Source organism: Callospermophilus lateralis, chromosome 12 (genome assembly GCF_048772815.1).
Source record: "Callospermophilus lateralis isolate mCalLat2 chromosome 12, mCalLat2.hap1, whole genome shotgun sequence".
NCBI lineage: Eukaryota > Metazoa > Chordata > Mammalia > Rodentia > Sciuridae > Callospermophilus > Callospermophilus lateralis.
In genome coordinates, this window is record NC_135316.1 from 36,274,326 (window position 1) to 36,294,329 (window position 20,004).

General features: G+C 31.3%; 1 protein-coding gene across 1 annotated transcript; it reads left to right on the plus strand.

Moving 5' to 3' along the window:
* Positions 1–10,001: 10,001 nt before the first annotated feature.
* On the plus strand, positions 10,002–16,525 carry Slitrk6 (SLIT and NTRK like family member 6). Its single transcript, XM_076872137.1, has 2 exons — positions 10,002–10,468; positions 12,815–16,525. Exon 2 carries the CDS (start codon positions 12,839–12,841, stop codon positions 15,356–15,358), a length of 2,520 nt encoding a protein of 839 aa, XP_076728252.1. The 5' UTR covers positions 10,002–10,468; positions 12,815–12,838; the 3' UTR covers positions 15,359–16,525.
* Positions 16,526–20,004: the final 3,479 nt, after the last annotated feature.

The following is a 20,004-nucleotide window of genomic DNA, read 5'->3' on the forward strand; positions in this document are numbered from 1 at the left end:
AGATATTCAGGTATTTGTGCATTTATGAAAATATAGGCATTCTGAATTATAATACCATTGTAATAATTATGTTTATACGATTTGTAAATCTTAACACATTCCTACCTATGAAACTACTCATCTAGCAGAGGGACAAAAATAAGATATTCAACATTTTTCAAAAGACCCTAGTACAGGAATATCTAGAAATCACAACTTTAATAAACAAATGATTATACATATTATATGATTGAGAATTTATTTTCTAAAATTGTACATATATTTAACAAACTCATGTGGTTTTTAACAGTTAGAAATTCAGGTGGTGTAGCTATCACATTAGGGAAGAGTGAAATAGCCAATACTTATAACAATATTCCCAAGCTACCGAAAACAATATGAAAATTTTTCTCTTCAGACATGAATAGAAGACAATAAAATCTAGAAAATTGTGAGAGATATTAAATTGTTATATTTGTTGTCTGAGAGAAGAACTGGATTATCTGAAAGACACAGTGTGACAAGACAGTCCCTTGTCATGTCTGGTTATCACAGGCATTCATGTCTAATTCCTGCCTCTGTTTGTTCTCCAGGTATATGGGGTGCTGGTGCATACCCTTCCCACTCTTATACATGCCCACCCCTTCGATTACTAAAATATACATATATATATATATATATATATATATATATATATATATATATATATATATATATTACAGCTTGGCAAGGGAATGGTGCAGTTGAAGAAAGGGATGCATCTTAAAAAAGGAATATTACATGTATGCTTCAGGGATCTGTTAGGTTTAGATATGAGATGTCCCCCTAGAAGTTCATGTATGAGACAATGCAATAATGTTCAGAGGTAAAACAATTAGATTATGAGAGCTGTAACATAATCAGCAAGATTGATCCACACATAAGGAAACTGGTGGTGACTGTAAGCAGGAAGGGTACAGCTGGAGGAACTAGGTCACTAGAGATGTGCCTTTGGGGTTTATAGTTTTTCTGCAGTGAGAGGAGCTCTCTCTTTCTGCTTCCTGTCTGTCACGTTCTGAGCGGCTGTCCCCTCCCCTGTCCTTCTGCCATGATGTTTTGCCTCATCTCAAGCCTAAAACAATGAAGTTGGCTGACTGTGGACTGAACCTCTGAAACCATGAGCCAAAATAAACTTTTCCTCCTTTAACCAGCTCTTTTGGACACAAAAGCTAACTAAGGGCTGGGGTTGTGGCTCGGTGGTAGAGTGCTTACCTAGCATGTTTGAGGCACTGAGTTCAACACTCAGCACCACATAAATAAATAAATAAAGGTATTAGATGTGTCCATCTATAACTAATAAATATACTTTTTAAAAAGCTAACTGAAACAGAATCTTATGAAATATCTGAGGTTCAACCCACAACAAGAGACTGCAATGGTACTGTGATATTGCACACATCACATGAATAGAATCAAAAGGCTATGGTCTATGTAATGTATAAAAGGCTCTTCTCTTTGGTGTAACCAAAGTAAGCAGAGTAGTATCGCACATAAATTGATTTTCTATTGGTACATAATAATCATATAGAATAGTAAGATTGATTGTGGTTAATTCATACATGCACAAAACATTTGATAAATTTTATTCCCCATTAGCTCTTCTTTTCTCTTCTTCTACCACCCCTTGATTCTCTTTATCAACCCTATTCATCTCCCTTATATTTTCATGAGATACTTTTTTCCCTTTTTGCTCTATAGCTTTCACATGTGAAAGAAAACATATAACCCTTGACTTTCTCATTTTGGGTTATATTGCTTAACATGACACTCTTTTATTTCACCTATTTTCTTGCAAATGACTACTTTGTTCTTTATGGATGAATAAACTCCATTGTGTATATATGTTACATTTTCTTTATCTATTTATCTATTGATAGACACCTAGGCTGGTTCTATAACTTGGCTACTTCAAATCATGCTGATACAAAAATGGGTATATAGATACCAGGAGAGTATGCTAATTTTCATTCTTTTGGGCAAATACAAAGAGTGATATAGCTGGATTATATAGTATTTCCATTCCTAGTATTTTGAGGAATCTTGAAAATGAATTCTCTAGTGAATCTACTGATTTACATTCCTACCCAAAGTCTATATCCTTAGACACATTTTTACTGCATTCTCATCACTACTTACAATAAATATGCAATTGGTCCGAACTCCATTGATATGGGCCTGAGATGAGGCAAAACATCATGATGCCATTCTAACTGGAGTCAGATAAAATATCAGTGCAGTTTTGATATTTTTACAACAGCTATATTACCAAAAATGCAGATTCAATGCAGCCCTCCATCAAAATACCAATGCCATTCTTCACAGAACTAGGAAAAAAAGTTTCAAAATTCATATGGGAGAAAAAAAGACCCAGAACAGTCAAAGCAATTCTAAGCAAAAAGAGTAATAATGATAATGATATAGCAATACCCTGTTTTAAATTATACTACAGAGTTATAGAGGAAAAAAACAGCATGGTACTGGCATAAAAAAGGAAATGAATATCAATGGAATAGAAGGAACAGAAACAGATGCAAATGGATACAGTCATCTGATTCTTGACAAAGTTGCCCAAAATATACCTTTGAGAAAACATAGCCTTTTAAACAAAAGGGGATGGGAATACTGTTTCTTCATATGTAGATGAATTTAACTCATTTTGAACTTTTCACCAAACATGAAAATCAACTGAAAGTACATCAAAGACAGAAATTAGGCCAGATGCAGTTGCACTGCATCTGCAACAAATACATGAAATACTACAACAAATATATGGAAACATGTTCAAAACCCTCAATAATCAGGGAATTGCATATCAAAACTATACTGAGTTCTATCTCATTTTGGTTAGAATGGTAATCTTCATGAATACAAATAGCCAACTGTCAACAATAATGTGGGGAAAAGAATATCATATATGCTGTTGGTGAGACTACAAGTTAGTATAACCACTTTGGAAAGCAATACAGAGATCCTTCAAAAGACTAGGAATAAAACCATCTTATGACCTAACAATCCCTCTCATTGGAATTTATCTAAAAGAACTAAAATCAGTGTACTATAGTGATAGGTTCATTACAAATGTTTATAGCAAAATTCACATAGCTAAGTTATAGAATCAACTTAGATGTCCATTAACAGATGAATGGATAAAGAAAACACAGTATATATACACAATGGACATTTACTCACCTTAACAATGATGAAATTACTACATTTGTTGGTAAATGGTTGAAATTGGAAAACATGATGTTAAGAGGCATAAGTCAGACTCAGAAACTCAAGGGTCAAGTGTTGTCTCTCCTATATGAAAGTTAGAAGGGGGAAGCAATAAAAAATGTATTTCATGAATATAGAAGGGAAACAAATAGAGCAGTGGATGGAGAATGAGACAGAAGGAAAAAGGAGGGTATGGAGACATATTGGGGAACAAAAATCTACCAAATTATGCCATGTCCATTTAAAAAATATACCATAACAAATCCTGTTTTTTTAAATCCTGTTTTAAAATATGTAATTATAATGCACTATTTAAAAATAATACTATTAATAAAAGGGACATCAGTTAAGTAGAACAAGTAAATCAGGGCAAGGGAGAAATGTAGGGAAGTGGAAAGTACTGGGGAATGAGATTGTTCAAATAATATTATGCGAATGTATGAATATGGCGTAGTGAATCCCACTACTATGTATAATTAAAATTCACCAATAAGGAAATGATAACCAATTTTTCCAGTAAAGCATTTATGTTTCTTGAAAAGTAAAATATTTTTTTAAGTTAAAAAGACTATCGAAATGGTGTTTAAAACATTTCTCCTTCATATACATACGACTAAAACCTCATCTTTCTATAAATTTTGTCCAAACTTTAAAATGTTTATTCTGATTAGCAGTACCAGATATGAATGAGCAAATTCCGAATTAGAATAAACAGATGAAAATCTAGATTCCATTTTTTAATAGTTCTTGATATTGGACATTACAATATCTCTTTATGGTCAAGTTTTTCCATTGTAAGAGTAGTAGCCCTGTAGGTTTTTTTCAAAGTATGACTGTGTTACTAAGTACAGAGTACTTACAATGGGTATACACATTTGAAGCACTCCTGTTTACTTCTAATGATACTAAACATCTAAGGAAAATAACCAAAATAATATACATCTAAGATAGTTTTATTCTAATGAAATACTGCAGCATGCTTTTTTTTTTAAATTTGAAGTATTTTCATCTTTCACCCTTTGCAAAAAGATGCTGAGAATAAAAGCAACAGATTGCCAGTGATTCCTACAAAAATATTTTATAATACTTTGCTTCTAATGATACTAAAATTTAATTATTTTTAAATACTATTTTAACATGTCATAATGATGATTTTGGTCTAACAATTACATACATGAACTCGATATTTAGAGTAAGACACCATGTTGTTTTACATTTGCTATATTTTTTTAAATAAAACTTTCCACCAGAGGGTGCTAAAAGAGTAAAAATGATTTAAACCGAACGATCCTTAGGATTTACCTGATTCTCTTAAAACTTATCAATGTTATTACAAATATTAAAGGTTGAGTTTTGATTGAAAATTCATATTTTCATAAATTTCTCCTCTTCCAAAATCAAAGATTATAAAAAAGTAATTTCTACTTATATAGAAGATTTTATTTTCTAAATAGCATGTGTCTTTATATAAAGGAAAGGTGAGCAAGTAAGGGGCATTTTTGAATTGATTTATTTTTCATAATGGAAAAGCTATGCTTCAAAAATCATTTGTTGGCAATAATTGTTTAAACTGTGAAATTTCTAAATATCAGTGGCACCTAGTAGGTTGTAACTACTGATGAAAATTAAGAATCACTTGTTAGAAATGCCTCTTTGGTTATTATTATTAGCCAGATACAAAATGTTTCAAAAATAATTTGTATTTTACTGTAGTCAAGTGAGCTCAAACTAAATATTGTGGAGATGAACAAATTTAAAATCTTTCTCATTTCAAACAAAAATATTAGGAGGAGAATATTTTGCCTTTTTTATTGCCTAGGAAAATATGATATGATATATCCAAAAACTATTTGCTATTCATCCACAGAATATAACTAAATAGTTTCCCACTCACTCCTCCCAAAATGCAAAAGGACTCTATCCATTAATACAAATATGACTTATTATAGTTATTTGATTATTAGTATATATTATTTTTCTTAAAATTTTATTAACATTAATATTTTTAAGTTATATATTATTTGTCACAGTGTCCTAGGTTCTCGTTTAGTATATGGAAACATGAAAATTATAAAAAATGCTATCTTTATTTTCTTAAATACAAAATATTATATGTGGTATACATATTTTGCAGTGTGTTCTACAGAAAACTCATTTGTTCTAAAAGAGACATAGGAGATTGATATAGCTATATGTACATGACATATACATAGTATGATTATACATTAAATATATATGTACTAAAATCATCAAAAAGTAGTTGCACTGTACTAAAATTACCCACATATATCTTCATGTTCTAATTTTTCATAGGTGTACAAGTATGAAATGCATATTCATGTGTTGAATATAAGTTGATTCTTAAAAAAATACCTCTGACAGTATTTGAGTGGATATTTACAACCCCAAAATTCATTATCCAAATTATACAACACATTTAAAAATATTATACTACAAAATGCAATATATAACATTAGGTTATAGCTATTAAAATAAGATTACATCCCTCAAAGACACAGCAGTGTTTGATGAGCAGAGGCTATGACAAATGAATTGTTTTGGGCAATGGGAAGACATTTAGAATTTAAAATCTCCTGCAGGTGGTTTGCTACAGATGATCTATCATATGTGTTTGATTCAGTGGCAGTTATCATTATCATTATTATTAATCTTTTTGATATAAAGTAATATAGTCATATAGATTTGTTAGAATAATTTTAAAACAACCACATTTGGAAAAAATACAGGGGTCTAATTATGGTTACTACTTTTTAATCTTGAATTTTAATATTAAATTTTTATTATATAGAAAAAAAATCTAAGTCCTGAAGAACAAGTAAAGGTACAATGACCCATAATAGTGATAATATACAAAGAAATTATTTGACAGGTTTGCATGTGTTAACAGACTCTATAGTGATATGGAGGAAAAAATAATATGAAGGAGATACAAGCCCTGCTTCAAATAGTCTCTTCCACTATCAAAACAACTTACAGTCTAGTACTATTCCAATACACCTTCTCTTACACATTGCTCATTATTCATCATGGAAACATTCATCAATATATTCAGGTTGTTTTTAGTTGTCTTATTTTTATGTCTGTTTAGTCATCCATTTGAAGTAGGGAGATTTATGAAATCCCCAGTATCCTTTATATGAAAACAGCTCATTGTTCATGCTTGTAAGAAAGGGTTTTGTTTTGCTTTGCATTGATTTGTTTTGTTTTACATTTTGCCAGTTTAAGCAATGATCTAATGAAATCCTTTGTGTCAACAGACTTTAAATCACCAACAGGAAGTTTTGTTATAAAACTTCTCATAGAATAAAATAATTTAATTATTAATTTTATATGTTTGCATTCAGATCACTTATGCATGAAGGAAACTTAAGTTTTAAATAAATTAAGTTTTTTTTAATTAATTAAAGTTTTAGTACAAAATGGCCAGTTTTCCTACACCCATTTATATGGAACTGGGCAAAATATTACATCTTCCCTACACTTTCACTGAGAGAAACCATTGTACATGATGAACGTGTGCATGTCTTTCTCACCTGTAAGCAAGAAAATCTTCTATTCTTCTTTATCCCAAAGTTACCTTAATTAAAATGTATATTAATATTAAAAATTCAGACATAATAATAATTATACTACCACTCTAAGGGATCCAAATAAAGAAAGGATTGTAAAGTGTTTGAGGTCTCTTTGCCAGGACAACATGAATGAAAACCCGAAGTTCAATATATGAAGAATAAATGCAATGATTTCTATATAATATGGAATTATGAAAGATTAAAAGCAATAAATATTTCTTTGTTATTAGATTCTATGAAGAGTATTTATATAAATAGGTCAGATCATATATTTCAGGTAAACTTTAGCATATATTTTTAGAGCTCTTTTCTTAAGTTAATTTATTTATTTAATTTATTTTTGATACTGAGGATTGAACCTAGAGGTGTTATACCATTGAGCTACATATACAATCTTTTTTATTATTTTTTTATGAGAAACATTCTCAAAATAAAGTCAATGATAGTTTTTACATATGTATATAATTTTCAAAATGTATATTCAACAGACATCTTGAGATTTCTCTATGAGATTTCAGCTAAATTGCCCAGGCTGGCCTTGAACTTGCCATTCTATTTCTGAGTTGCTCAGAGTATAGGCATGCACCACTAAGCCTAACCTCTTTAATTTTTAAAAGTTATTTTTGTATATACAATGAACAAATGGGAATACAAAATAATATACATCTGAGTTGTATTTAACAATTTTAGATTTTTAATTTATTTTTGATTCTTTTAAGTTTTATAACAAAACTATGGAATTATTATTAACAATTTTAGATTTTTAATTTATTTTTGATTCTTTTACGTTTTATAACAAAACAAATATAATTTTTAGAGACACAAATTTAAAGTACATGTTTATTATAAAAGGAGCAATGTGAAATATCTTTATTAATGTTTATGAAATTAATGCATCAAAGACTCTGTGAACTTAAATTTTTATTTTAAATGAGTTTTTTTGGTAGAATTATCATAAATTTCAGTAATCTCCTAACTCTACAAACTTTCCTCAAAGATCTCTGTTGAATATATATTTTAAAACAATTATATAAATAGGTAGAAAGTGTCATTGATTTTTTTTTTGTTTTTAATGTTTTTCTTCAAAGAATAAAACTTGCTATGAATATTTAAAATGTACCTATAGTCATATCATCCCCAAAGGGTCATCAAGTATTATACTTTTACTGCCAGAGTATTTTAATGTGCCTCAGTCTATACCACAGATGGTTCAGAGTTCTGTCTCTGCAAGCCATTTAGATTCTGGAATTAAACTGCATCTGGCATATCTTCACTTTACCTCTTAAATATGACACTGAAAAAAGTGCACAGATGCTCTGAGGTGCAAGTGCTCCTATGCACAATGAATAAATCTCTTTCAATTTCTTCTTTTCAGTGTTCAGTCTTGGTCTTTTCATTCTATGTGTCCCACATACATACATTATCAGCCTGACAAATTTCATAAAATATTCTTCTATCTAGTTTTTGTGGCCCTTGGCTATTATGATGATTTCTACCCCATGCATGAAAGCAGGGAAGGCAAGGTATCCTAGTCCTAAGTGCTCTAGGTTGACTGAGATGGGTTTATTTCTTCTGACTGCTTGGTATTCTTAGTGTAAATGTAATTCCTACTGTTTGCCACTTAGAGATGTCCACACTGAAAGGCAGAGATAATGTTAAAGGTCACAATAAACATAATCTATAAGTTGTCATTAATTGATTAGTTCATAGTTACCTTTTATATGGAGTCACTGGGGGCCTCTACTAACTTCATATTAGAAGGGAAAGTTAACAGAAATATTTGTGAATACTTTTAGTGTCACCACTTTTTTTCTTGATTTTTAGTCTTGCTAATTTTCTTGATTGTTATTTATTTTTTCTCTTTACTCATTTCGTTGTCTCCATTCTATCTTAAAACACATTGCTATTAAAACAGGTCAGGAATTCAATGAGTGGAGAATACAATATAAAGGAAAGTGGAAATATTAAAAATAATCATAAACCTTTATATTTTAAAATAATATTCTACACTAAGACTATGAAAAGTATATGGATCTTAGTGCATACCAAAGGTAATAATAATTAAATATTTATATTTTTCTATTTTGATAATTGAAACAAGCTTAAACTCCCTTTTATTAAATAATATTTTTGGAAATGAGACTTAATGTGTATTAAGTGGCCTCTGGCATCTTTAGTCAACAGTGAATCTAAACAGAAATTTTTTAAAAAATGATAGTTTATAGTATATTCATTTTGAATGCAAAAATGTTTATTTACTTGAAATGTAGGTAAGGAGAAATGATTTTATATAAGCAAAAAGTTGGGGAAATAAAGAATCTGTTGAGAGTTTTTTTAGAGTCATTCAGAAAAAGTTCTGAAGTGAAAGTTAAATAACATCTTTTTGGGAAAAAATAGTTCTGACCTAATACCATAAAAATCAGGATATTGTCATTTGTACATATTTAATTTAACTTGCTGAATTTTATACATGAAGATAGAATTTTATATCTTTATGAGTGCTAAGCTGTGTTATATCAATGACAATCATATTGTAAAACTTTGAAAATATTTTTATTTCAATAAAATAGTTTTACTCTAAATATTATTTTTAAATAACTGAATGAGACCTTATTTCTAGCTTCATTATTGAAAGAAATAATGTGAAAGAAATAATGAAATATAAAACACAGTCACTCACATTAAAAAATTTGAAATGGTAAATATATATATACATATGTTGTAGGGAAGCAGTTTATGTTATCATTTTAAAATTTAATTAGTGCACAATTTCACCTCTGAACACCAACAAAAACAAAAGAAACTACAGGAAGCAGCTCCTCTACAGGCAGCATGCCTGCTGTTTTTCTGCACTTGTGTGTGCAGTACAGTACTGAGTTAGATGAGACTTCAACAGAATACATTATTTAATTTCCCATAAATAACAAAATATATTATTAAACATTTTAAAAAACAGGTAATTATTTCCATCAAAATCACTTGCTCCATATTTGGTATTAAAAGGAGGGGAAAGATCATTTTCAGAAAGAGGAGGAGTTGAGCAGTCCCAAGGTGGAGCTGTCTCTTGTGTTATATGACACGGGCGGATTAAAGTGCTCTGATGGGGAAGGGCTTAAAGGCTGAGTCAAAAGCCAAGAAGTCTCTTTATTTACGCCTCCCTCCCAGCCCTTGGCAATCTGACTAATAACAAACTGAGCTAACAAGAAAGACTAGAAAGGAAGGAAGGAGAGCCCTGCTGCAGCTTGGATCTACAACCTAAGAAAGCAAGAGTGATCAATCCCAGCTCTGTTAAACATCTTGTTTATTGGCTGCATTCAGCAGCTTGCAAATGGTTAACTATATGCAAAAAAGTCAGCATAGCTGTGAAGTATGCTGTGAATTTTAATTGGGGGAGAAAAGGACAACTGCTTCAGGATGCTCTAGTATGTACTCTGCTTGCAATATTTTCAATGAAATGCTCATAGCTTTGTCCTTCACCAGAGATTTTAACTTTCTAAAGCTATGGGACTTGTCAAAAAGTGATCTGAGAGAAGAAAGTACCTGACAGTTGGTGTTTTCTTTTTTAATACAAAACTGAATTACTTTGAACACCTCTTCCAGCTGTGCATTACAGATAACGTCAGGAAGAGTCTGCTTTACAGGTAAGATGAATGTTTCCAGGCTTTTCTTATCCTGATTTTTGCATTATCATAAATTGATTAGATTTATATGTTTTTGCCTCTTAATGAAACAAAATAACTTTGCCTTAAGTGATATTTGGTTTCATTTTGCTCAGTGGCCCAACTAATGCTGTAGCAGATGCCTGTTTCTCTGAGCAACAGACATTTAGTCCAACAGCTGGCTGTGGAGAAGCACAAATATAATAATATGCCACTATTTCTTTTACAACATGCAGTTTGTTATTGGAAACTAAATATGTGTACTTCCTGAAGGGAAGATCGCTTCCAAATGTCATTGCTGAATTTAAAATATAAGCAGAATATTCTACAAAAATTCTTTTAATTTTGTATAATACTTTGTTTCTGACATACACTCTCTGAAAAATATGTAAACAGGGAGTTATGGCCTCTTTCACATTGTATCAGATATGGTTACTATAAAAACACTCTTAAAATTTCTGATAAGATTAGAAACTGTTTCACAGCACATTTTGAAGAGAATAAAAAGCATGTAAGATTAAAATAATGAGATGTTGTCAACTAGAAATTATTTACTATTTTCCCAAGATGCTGTACTTCATGAAATGAATTATATTCATTGTTTGTAATTTATGGAGAGGTACTTAGAGTGTTTTGGAAAGCTAATCCACAAGTTGAAGACTCCAACTACAAGCTCCTTGACTCTAAGCATAGCACTCAGAGCTATGTAAAATCAAACTGTTTCCCTATAGAAATGTAAATTCTCATAACTTTTTTTTTATGTAGACTGTATTGTTTTGTTCCTTCAGTTGCTCAATTGCCATTTTCCTTTCAGAAATTTCAGGCTACATGTATTTGCAATGAAATAATGTATTTTTGGGAAATAAAAATTACTTTCAGGATGAATGATTGGGTTCTAGGATATTTTATCTCATTGTGAACTTTAATTAGATCCACAGTTACTATTCACACTTGACCCAGGATAATGAAAGCATTTGGCATTTTCAAAAGCTCAGTAGTCATAAGATGTGGTATTTAACTTTCCATTTGTTTTATGTAAATTTAGGAGCAATATTTAAAGGAAAGGAATAAAATTAGATACCTTTAGAGTTATATATGCTTACCTTACCATTGTTTTTATGTCTAAGTCAGAGTCTTTTAGAATTGCTGTTTCATATGCACATTTAGATTTTGAAGGGCTTGGAAAATGTGATGTTGTTAATATAAACTTTTTTTTTAACCAAATGAGACATATCTGGAAGTATTTTGAATTGTGTAGTTTGTTTCAGAGTTTCTTGTTTGAGACTTTAGGTCTTATAATAAAGGCAATTGACTGCTCCATTACAGAATGACTTTGAGTGCCCTAAAGCCTATTTCAAGACCTCAATAGGAAGTTATTTGCTTAAAGTGAACATGAGGTGTTGTTTATTCTTCCACAGTGGATTGAAATGTGTGCTGCAGATCAGTCTCCTTCAGTTTTTGATAACTTCAAACTTGTCCATAACAGAATTAAAAAGTAGCCAGAAGTATCCTATATTTAGAAATACAAAATAAAGTGTGCTTTCAATGAAATTTGAAATCTTAAGCCTATACATATGATGCTACCATTATACACACTGACTCAGACAAAATAGAGTTCTTTTCACAATGCCTTGGCTTATTAGCCATTGAGGACAGATTTTGCTTAAAGTTTTGAAATAAAAAAATCAAGTTAATAAGCATCTTAGTTCGAAATAAAAATAGCTTAAAACACAGACAGGTTTATAAATACATGAATATAATGCATACACTTGGAAACATTCTTACATACATACACACATGTATATACATTCTTTCTATAACTTTTACATTTCCTGTAGTTCTCTAGGCTTTTGGCTAATACCTACATATTTTTTTTATATTATAATTCTCCAGTCTTAAATTCCTTTACTTTAGTGTTAAAAAATATTAAAGCATTCTCACATATATAATTTTACATCATATTGAAATGTTGGTGGTCCACTTAGCCAGAAAGCACCTCTCTTATCTTTCATAAGGCTAGTTATTTGACAGATATGAACACAAATATGTTGACATAATATTACAAATTGTTGCTTTTCTAAATTTTATATTTTGACCATGGTGCATGTTAAAAGTAACCCAAAATATGCCTGTCCGAGTATTATGAGAAATTTAAAAAGAAGAAATGTGTGTGCAAAGTGCTCAGCCAGACTGCGGCACAAAGTATCTATATTTTCATAGTAACAAGTAATTTATTCTTTAGTGGAAGACCTATCATTTTGAAAATGTCAAATTCATGTCCCTGCTCCCCCCCAATAAAATCCCTTCTTATTGCATTTTATTTTACAGAATCAGATTTCATCACATGACAACATGAAGCTGTGGATTCATCTCTTATGTTCATCTCTCCTTGCCTGTATATCTTTACAGTCCCAATTGCCGATACCCTCAATCAGAGGTTCTTGTGATTCTCTTTGCAATTGTGAGGAAAAAGACGGGACAATGTTAATAAATTGTGAAGAAAAAGGTATCAAGAAGTTATCCCAAATAACTGTGCCACCATCACGACCTTTCCACCTAAGCTTATTGAATAATGGCTTGACAATGCTTCACACAAATGAATTTTCTGGGCTTACCAATGCTATCTCAATACACCTTGGATTTAACAATATTGCAGATATTGAGACTGGTGCATTTAATGGCCTTGGCCTCCTTAAGCAACTTCATATCAATCACAATTCTCTAGAAATTCTGAAAGAGGATACCTTTCATGGACTAGAAAACCTGGAATTCCTACAAGCTGATAACAATTTTATTACAGTGATTGAACCAAGTGCCTTTAGCAAGCTCAACAGACTTAAAGTGTTAATTTTAAATGATAACGCTATTGAGAGTCTGCCTCCAAACGTATTCCGATTTGTTCCTTTAACCCATCTGGATCTTCGTGGAAATCAGTTGCAAACATTGCCTTATGTTGGCTTTTTAGAACACATTGGTCGAATATTGGATCTCCAGCTGGAGGACAATAAGTGGGCCTGCAATTGTGACTTATTACAGCTAAAAATTTGGTTGGAAAATATGCCACCACAGTCTGTAATTGGTGATGTTGTATGCAACAGTCCTCCCGTCTTCAAAGGAAGCATACTAAGTCGACTGAAAAAGGAATCAATTTGCCCTACTCCACCAGTGTATGAAGAACATGAAGATCCTTCAGGATCATTGCATCTGCCTGTGACATCTTCAATAAGTGATAGTCGCATGTCAACCAAGATCACACCCATTTTCAAACCACCTACCAAAGCACCAGGTTTGATACCTTATCTTACAAAGCCATCCACTCAACTTCCAGCACCCTACTGTCCTATTCCTTGTAACTGCAAAGTTCTATCCCCATCAGGACTTCTAATACACTGTCAAGAGCGTAATATTGAAAGCTTATCAGATTTAAAACCACCTCCACAGAATCCTAGAAAGCTAATTCTAGCAGGGAATATTATTCATACTGTAATGAAGTCTGATCTAGTGGAATATTTTACTTTGGAAATGCTTCATTTGGGAAACAATCGTATTGAAGTTCTTGAAGAAGGATCATTTATGAATCTAACAAGACTACAAAAACTTTACCTAAATGGTAATCATCTGACCAAATTAAATAGAGGCATGTTTCTTGGTCTTGACAATCTTGAGTACTTATATCTTGAATACAATGCAGTCAAAGAAATATTACCCGGAACATTTAACCCAATGCCTAAACTCAAAGTCCTCTATTTAAACAACAACCTCCTACAAGTTTTGCCACTGCATATTTTTTCAGGAGTTCCCTTAACTAGGGTAAATCTTAAAACAAACCAGTTCACCCATCTACCTGTGAGTAACATCTTGGATGATCTTGACTTACTGACCCAGATTGACCTTGAGGATAACCCCTGGGACTGCTCCTGTGACCTAGTTGGATTGCAGCAATGGATACAAAAATTAAGCAAGAACACAGTGACAGATGATATCCTCTGCACTTCCCCAGGGCACCTTGACAAAAAGGAATTAAAGGCCCTCAATAGTGAACTTCTTTGCCCAGGTTTAGTAAATAACCCAACTCAGACCAGTTATGTTATTGTTACTACTCCTACAACAACGACAAATACAGCTGGTACTATTTTAAGATCTCTTACTGATGCTGTACCTCTCTCAGTTCTAATATTAGGACTCCTGATTGTGTTTATAACTATTGTGTTCTGTGCTGCAGGGATAGTGGTTCTTGTTCTCCACCGCAGAAGAAGGTACAAAAAGAAACAAGTAGATGAGCAAATGAGGGACAACAGTCCTGTGCATCTTCAATACAGCATGTATGGCCATAAAACAACTCATCACACAACTGAAAGACCCTCTGCCTCTCTTTATGAGCAGCACATGGTGAGCCCCATGGTTCATGTTTATAGAAGTCCATCATTTGGTCCAAAGCATTTGGAAGAAGAAGAAGAAGAAAGGAATGAGAAAGAAGGAAGTGATATAAAACATCTCCAAAGAAGTCTTTTAGAAAGGGAAAACCATTCGCCACTCACAGGGTCAAATATGAAATACAAAACTACAGACCAATCAACAGAATTTTTGTCCTTCCAGGATGCCAGTTCATTATACAGAAATATTTTAGAGAAAGAAAGAGAACTTCAGCAACTGGGAATCACAGAGTACCTAAGGAAAAATATTGCCCAGCTCCAGCCTGATTTGGAGGTACATTATCCTAGAGCCCATGAAGAGTTGAAATTAATGGAAACATTAATGTACTCACGGCCAAGAAAGGTATTAGTGGAACAGACTAAAAATGAGTATTTTGAGCTCAAAGCTAATTTACATGCCGAACCTGACTATTTAGAAGTTCTGGAGCAGCAAACATAGATGGAGAATTTGAGGACTTTCACAGAAATGCTGTGGTTCTGTCTTAAGTCCAAACTTTGGAAATAAGTGCCTTACATGAGTGTGTCATCAATCAGAACTTAAGCACAGCAGTAATCCTATGGGAAAAAAAAGAAGAAAAAGAAACTCAGGGATCAATGGGAGAAGCCATGGCATTATCTTCAGGCAAATTAGTTTGTCCCAAATAACATAAATCCTTGCATGTAACTCATACAAGGATTCCAGTAATATTTCTCCATATGCTTAAAAGTGTTTCATAGAAGTCCTCTTGCACATCTAAGATAGGGGTTGAACACTAAAAATCACCCTTATCTTCTTGAATTAATTTACCCATGGATTAAATAAAATTGGGTTTCATTATTTTAAAACTATCCTATACGTGTAGTTATAATATGTAAGGAATATATTGTTTATAACCAGTATATACTTCAAAATGTGCATTGTCAAACACTTAATTTTCTTGCAATAAATGCAAAAGAAAATTGAACTTGAGATTTATAATAATAAAGAAAAAAGTGGAATGGTTGTAATTATTGGGACAATTTGGGTGGCCCCACACTCTGAACAATGGAGGGTTAATCAAATGCCACCCAAATGTTTTCTGAATTTACAAAACAAATATTATTTATAGTTCAGGTGGAATAAATAAGCAAATTTTTGGTTTTCTACACACTTTGTGTGGAGATTCTTAATGTCAATGCTGCTGTGAATTACGGTATGTCGTTTGTGCTCAAAAGTTTAATGCTTCTTGGAATATTTTTAAAATGCTACTGAGATTCAATTGTAAATATGATTAGATCACCTAAGTTTGCTTTCATTCATACTATTAATCCTTTGTATATCTGAATGAACATGATAGAAATACATTCCTTGTGGCAAGTAATTCAAAGGTATAAAACAAGTAGTAAAGATTGTTATTTTATTTTTATTGATGTATACTGATAGATGCCATAAATTAGTAGAAAAGGCACTTCTAAAGGTAAGTGATTTAAGTTGCCTCAAGAAAGGCACAATGTAGCTTTATTTTACAAGAAGGTATAGCTAGATTTCTATGAACTATTTATTCTGTACAGTTTTGTATATTTTTGGTTCACAAAAGTAATTATTCTTGGGTGCCTTTCAAGAAAATTAAAGATATTGATCATTACAATAAAGCTAAAATGAAAAGTCTATTTTCAAATGTGCTTTCTTCAAATAGTGTGTCAGTCAAGTCAGAATTAATACTCAAATACATACATAATGCACACACACAAAAGAAGGGTTTCTGTTGGGCACAGAGAAGTATTTTGTTTACCATGTGCAAAAGGATATTAAAATTCTGGGAATGATGGACACTGAGCCAAATGTAAACTATTATTAGCAATTTTCCCTTTTAAGCAAATCATTTTCCTTTGCAATAGAAATGAAAATAACATTTTTTTCTAACTGCAGAATAAATATAGGAATTTTTCATAGTAAAATTAGTAAAGGTAATCTAGGTCTGTTTTCTTAGCACCATGTAAACTTATGCATTGGTTTAGGAAGGAATCCGTTTTGTACAAAGAAGTATTTTTAAAAACTTATTTAACAATATTTCAGTGATTTGTAAAAATGACCTATTAAATGTCTTAGCTCTTAACTCATTTCTGTACTACTAGCAATACATACATTTTTGTTTGATTTTGAATGAGAAGCCTTGCTACTCATGAAAATAGTGGGGGCCTATGCTGCAGGATATGAAGACTGATTATGGCTCTTTTATGAAACCATATTACCAGATTTCGCTTAAATAATTGCCTATATTAAAACAAAGTCATCAACCATTATATAGCAAAGATTTACTGAAAACCTAAATTTCTTCCTTTATTTCCAAAGTTTTGAAGGACAAAGTTGGGAATTATTCCTTTTAAAGCAACAATTTCTAAGGTAAAATGTATGTCAATATGGTATGCTTTATACTTACCTACAAAAAATTATTCAGCACAGTAGTGAATTGTAAATCCTCCAAAGAGAGATTTAAAAAATTATATTCTGAAGAGAAGAAAAAAAGGGCAGTAAACATGTCATGATGTTTCTTTATTTAATTGAGTATCTGCCAATAATTTTATTCCAATCAAGTGCATTCATGCAGTCTGCAAAATTTAAGAAATGTCCCTGCCTGGAGGACCTTTGGAATGGATCCATGAATTCAGACAGAAACATGTCCTTGAGAACATTCTTCTGTTTTGGAAGGAGTAGTAGTTTTTAATCTTTAATTGTTGTTAATTACCTAAAGTAATAATGTTCATTTTTAAACTTAAGATTAAGGGGAACACAGTTGTTTATGAAGACATGTAAGTATGTCTCCATACTTAATATATCATCCCAAGACTAAAAGGAAATAGAAATATAAAAGAAACTTAAAAAGGTATGGAAATCATCATGTTTTACAAAGAGGATAATAGTTTAGAAACTTAAAAATGTTCATTCATGATGGATTTCTTCTTATGTAATTTGTTTCCCTATTAGTTGTGGGAGCTGACAAAGTTAATAATGGTTTTTACCCCTTAAAGGGTTTTGTGATCTGTGAGAATCTCAGAACTTTCATTATTTCACCTGCATTTCCTATGACTTCTCCTTCTAAGAAGATTTTTTTGTAATATTATTTGACTATTTATTTAAACAACCAACTTTGTCTCTTTCTAAATTCAACAGAAATATTCAAAGTCCTAATTCTTATATGTGTTCAATATTCTCATCCTTATACACATAACTTGGTCAGTAAAAGAACAAAAAAGAATGTTTTTTAATGATCTGGGGTTTGTTTCTTGATTTTTATCAGAAGTTTGTCCAATGCCCATCAGTGCAAATTGTCATTGATGTCCCCAAACTAAATTTTTCTAATATGATGGGTGTAGTGTAAAATCATACTGGAGCAAAACTTTATATTCAAATAAATCTTTTAGACATAACTTATAATAATATTTACTTAATGAATAACTTCCTCTCCACCAAATTACCTATTGTAAAGGTATGAAAGTGTTCTTCAGATATCTTCCATTTCATAGTGACATGAAAATTTTAGTAAGAAATAATCATTTAAATGTGTTACCCTCTTTGAATCACATTCTCATATTGTAGCAGAGAGAAAGTCTTTTCTTTTTTCCTTTAATATTAAATAAACTGAAGCAAATCTAAACTGCTTTAAGCTGCCTTCATGACATGGCCTAAATAATTTAAAAGGTTTAAGATTTGATTCAGGATTGAAGAATGTGACGTGAGCATTCCCTTGTAGTTAAATACTCTTTTCTCTTTTACTTATATTTTATTGGTACATTATAATTATACATAATAGTGGAATTCATTGTGAGGAATAATAATACATGCCCATAGAATAATTTGGTCTGTTTCCGAAATGCAACTTTTAAAATGATGTTTTATATCCTTTCTTTATGCCCTTCATGTATATAGGAAGCATATTTCTATATCTGATATTTATCAGTTAATAAATATATTTAGGAGATATACTTTAAAAGTTGAATTTTATATATTATGTATGTGCTTTATACACACAAATATATATATATATATATACATACATACGCACACACATACCTATGCAAAACAAAAAAGGTGAGATAGTCTCAATATAATTGTAATTTAATCTGCATTATATATTATTCTATGATACTCAATAGATATATAATTAAAAGCACTTTTAAAAGGAGAGGAATACTACTAAGTTGCAAGATTGTTTACCCATTAAAACACATACATAAATAATCAAAGAAAGTCCAAAAAAGTTCCTTATATGTGAGAGTGTCTACAAAATTACCCCGAGAGACTGTTCTCTTTCTGAATAAAAGAAAATAATCCATATGTTTGCAACTGCTATTTGACAAGGAAAGTCTGGATCTCCTGGTAATTGGGAAAAGGTTTCACAGTGAGTGTGAGGATTTCTTTCTCTTTCTCCTCTCTATATAACTCTTTATGTGAAGATAATGGCACATCATAAAAGATGTGCCCCACTTTTTATTGTAGGGTGGGAGAAAACTGAAAGTCTTTTTAGGGGGGGTGGCTCTATACCTGGTAGCCAAATGAATAAAAGATCTTGTCAATGAGGAATAGATAGTAACTAAAAATACAGAATTCCCTTTTGCCTTTCCAGCTATACACATTGTGAAACAGAGATATTTGCCCCAACATTCCACTGAGGTTCTTCACTTTAGCAATGTCAAATTAAAATTTGTATATAATGGTTAATTGTTACAGAATTATGATAAGGCAATTATATTTTAAATTATATTGTTTAACAACTTTGTCATTTATGGAAATAATGGACATTATCTGTCTTACAGATATAGCTTCTTTTTACGAGGTACATTTATGTTTATTATATATGCATCCATTCTTATGTATATGTAACAGAGGAGACTGCCAGATGTAAAAATCCTCTTCTAGCTGCTTTGAAAGCATAATTAAATAGACAAATACTCTTCTGTTAGTAAATGTCTTTCAGAGGATTAGTGAATGAAGAAAGGAAACAATTCAAAACAACAAATTGCAGACACACATTCATGTATTCACAAATTAAATTATTTAAAATTGTACACTTTTCAAATAAAGTACCATTGTTTCTAAATCTTAAAACATGGAAAGTAGGGAGATGT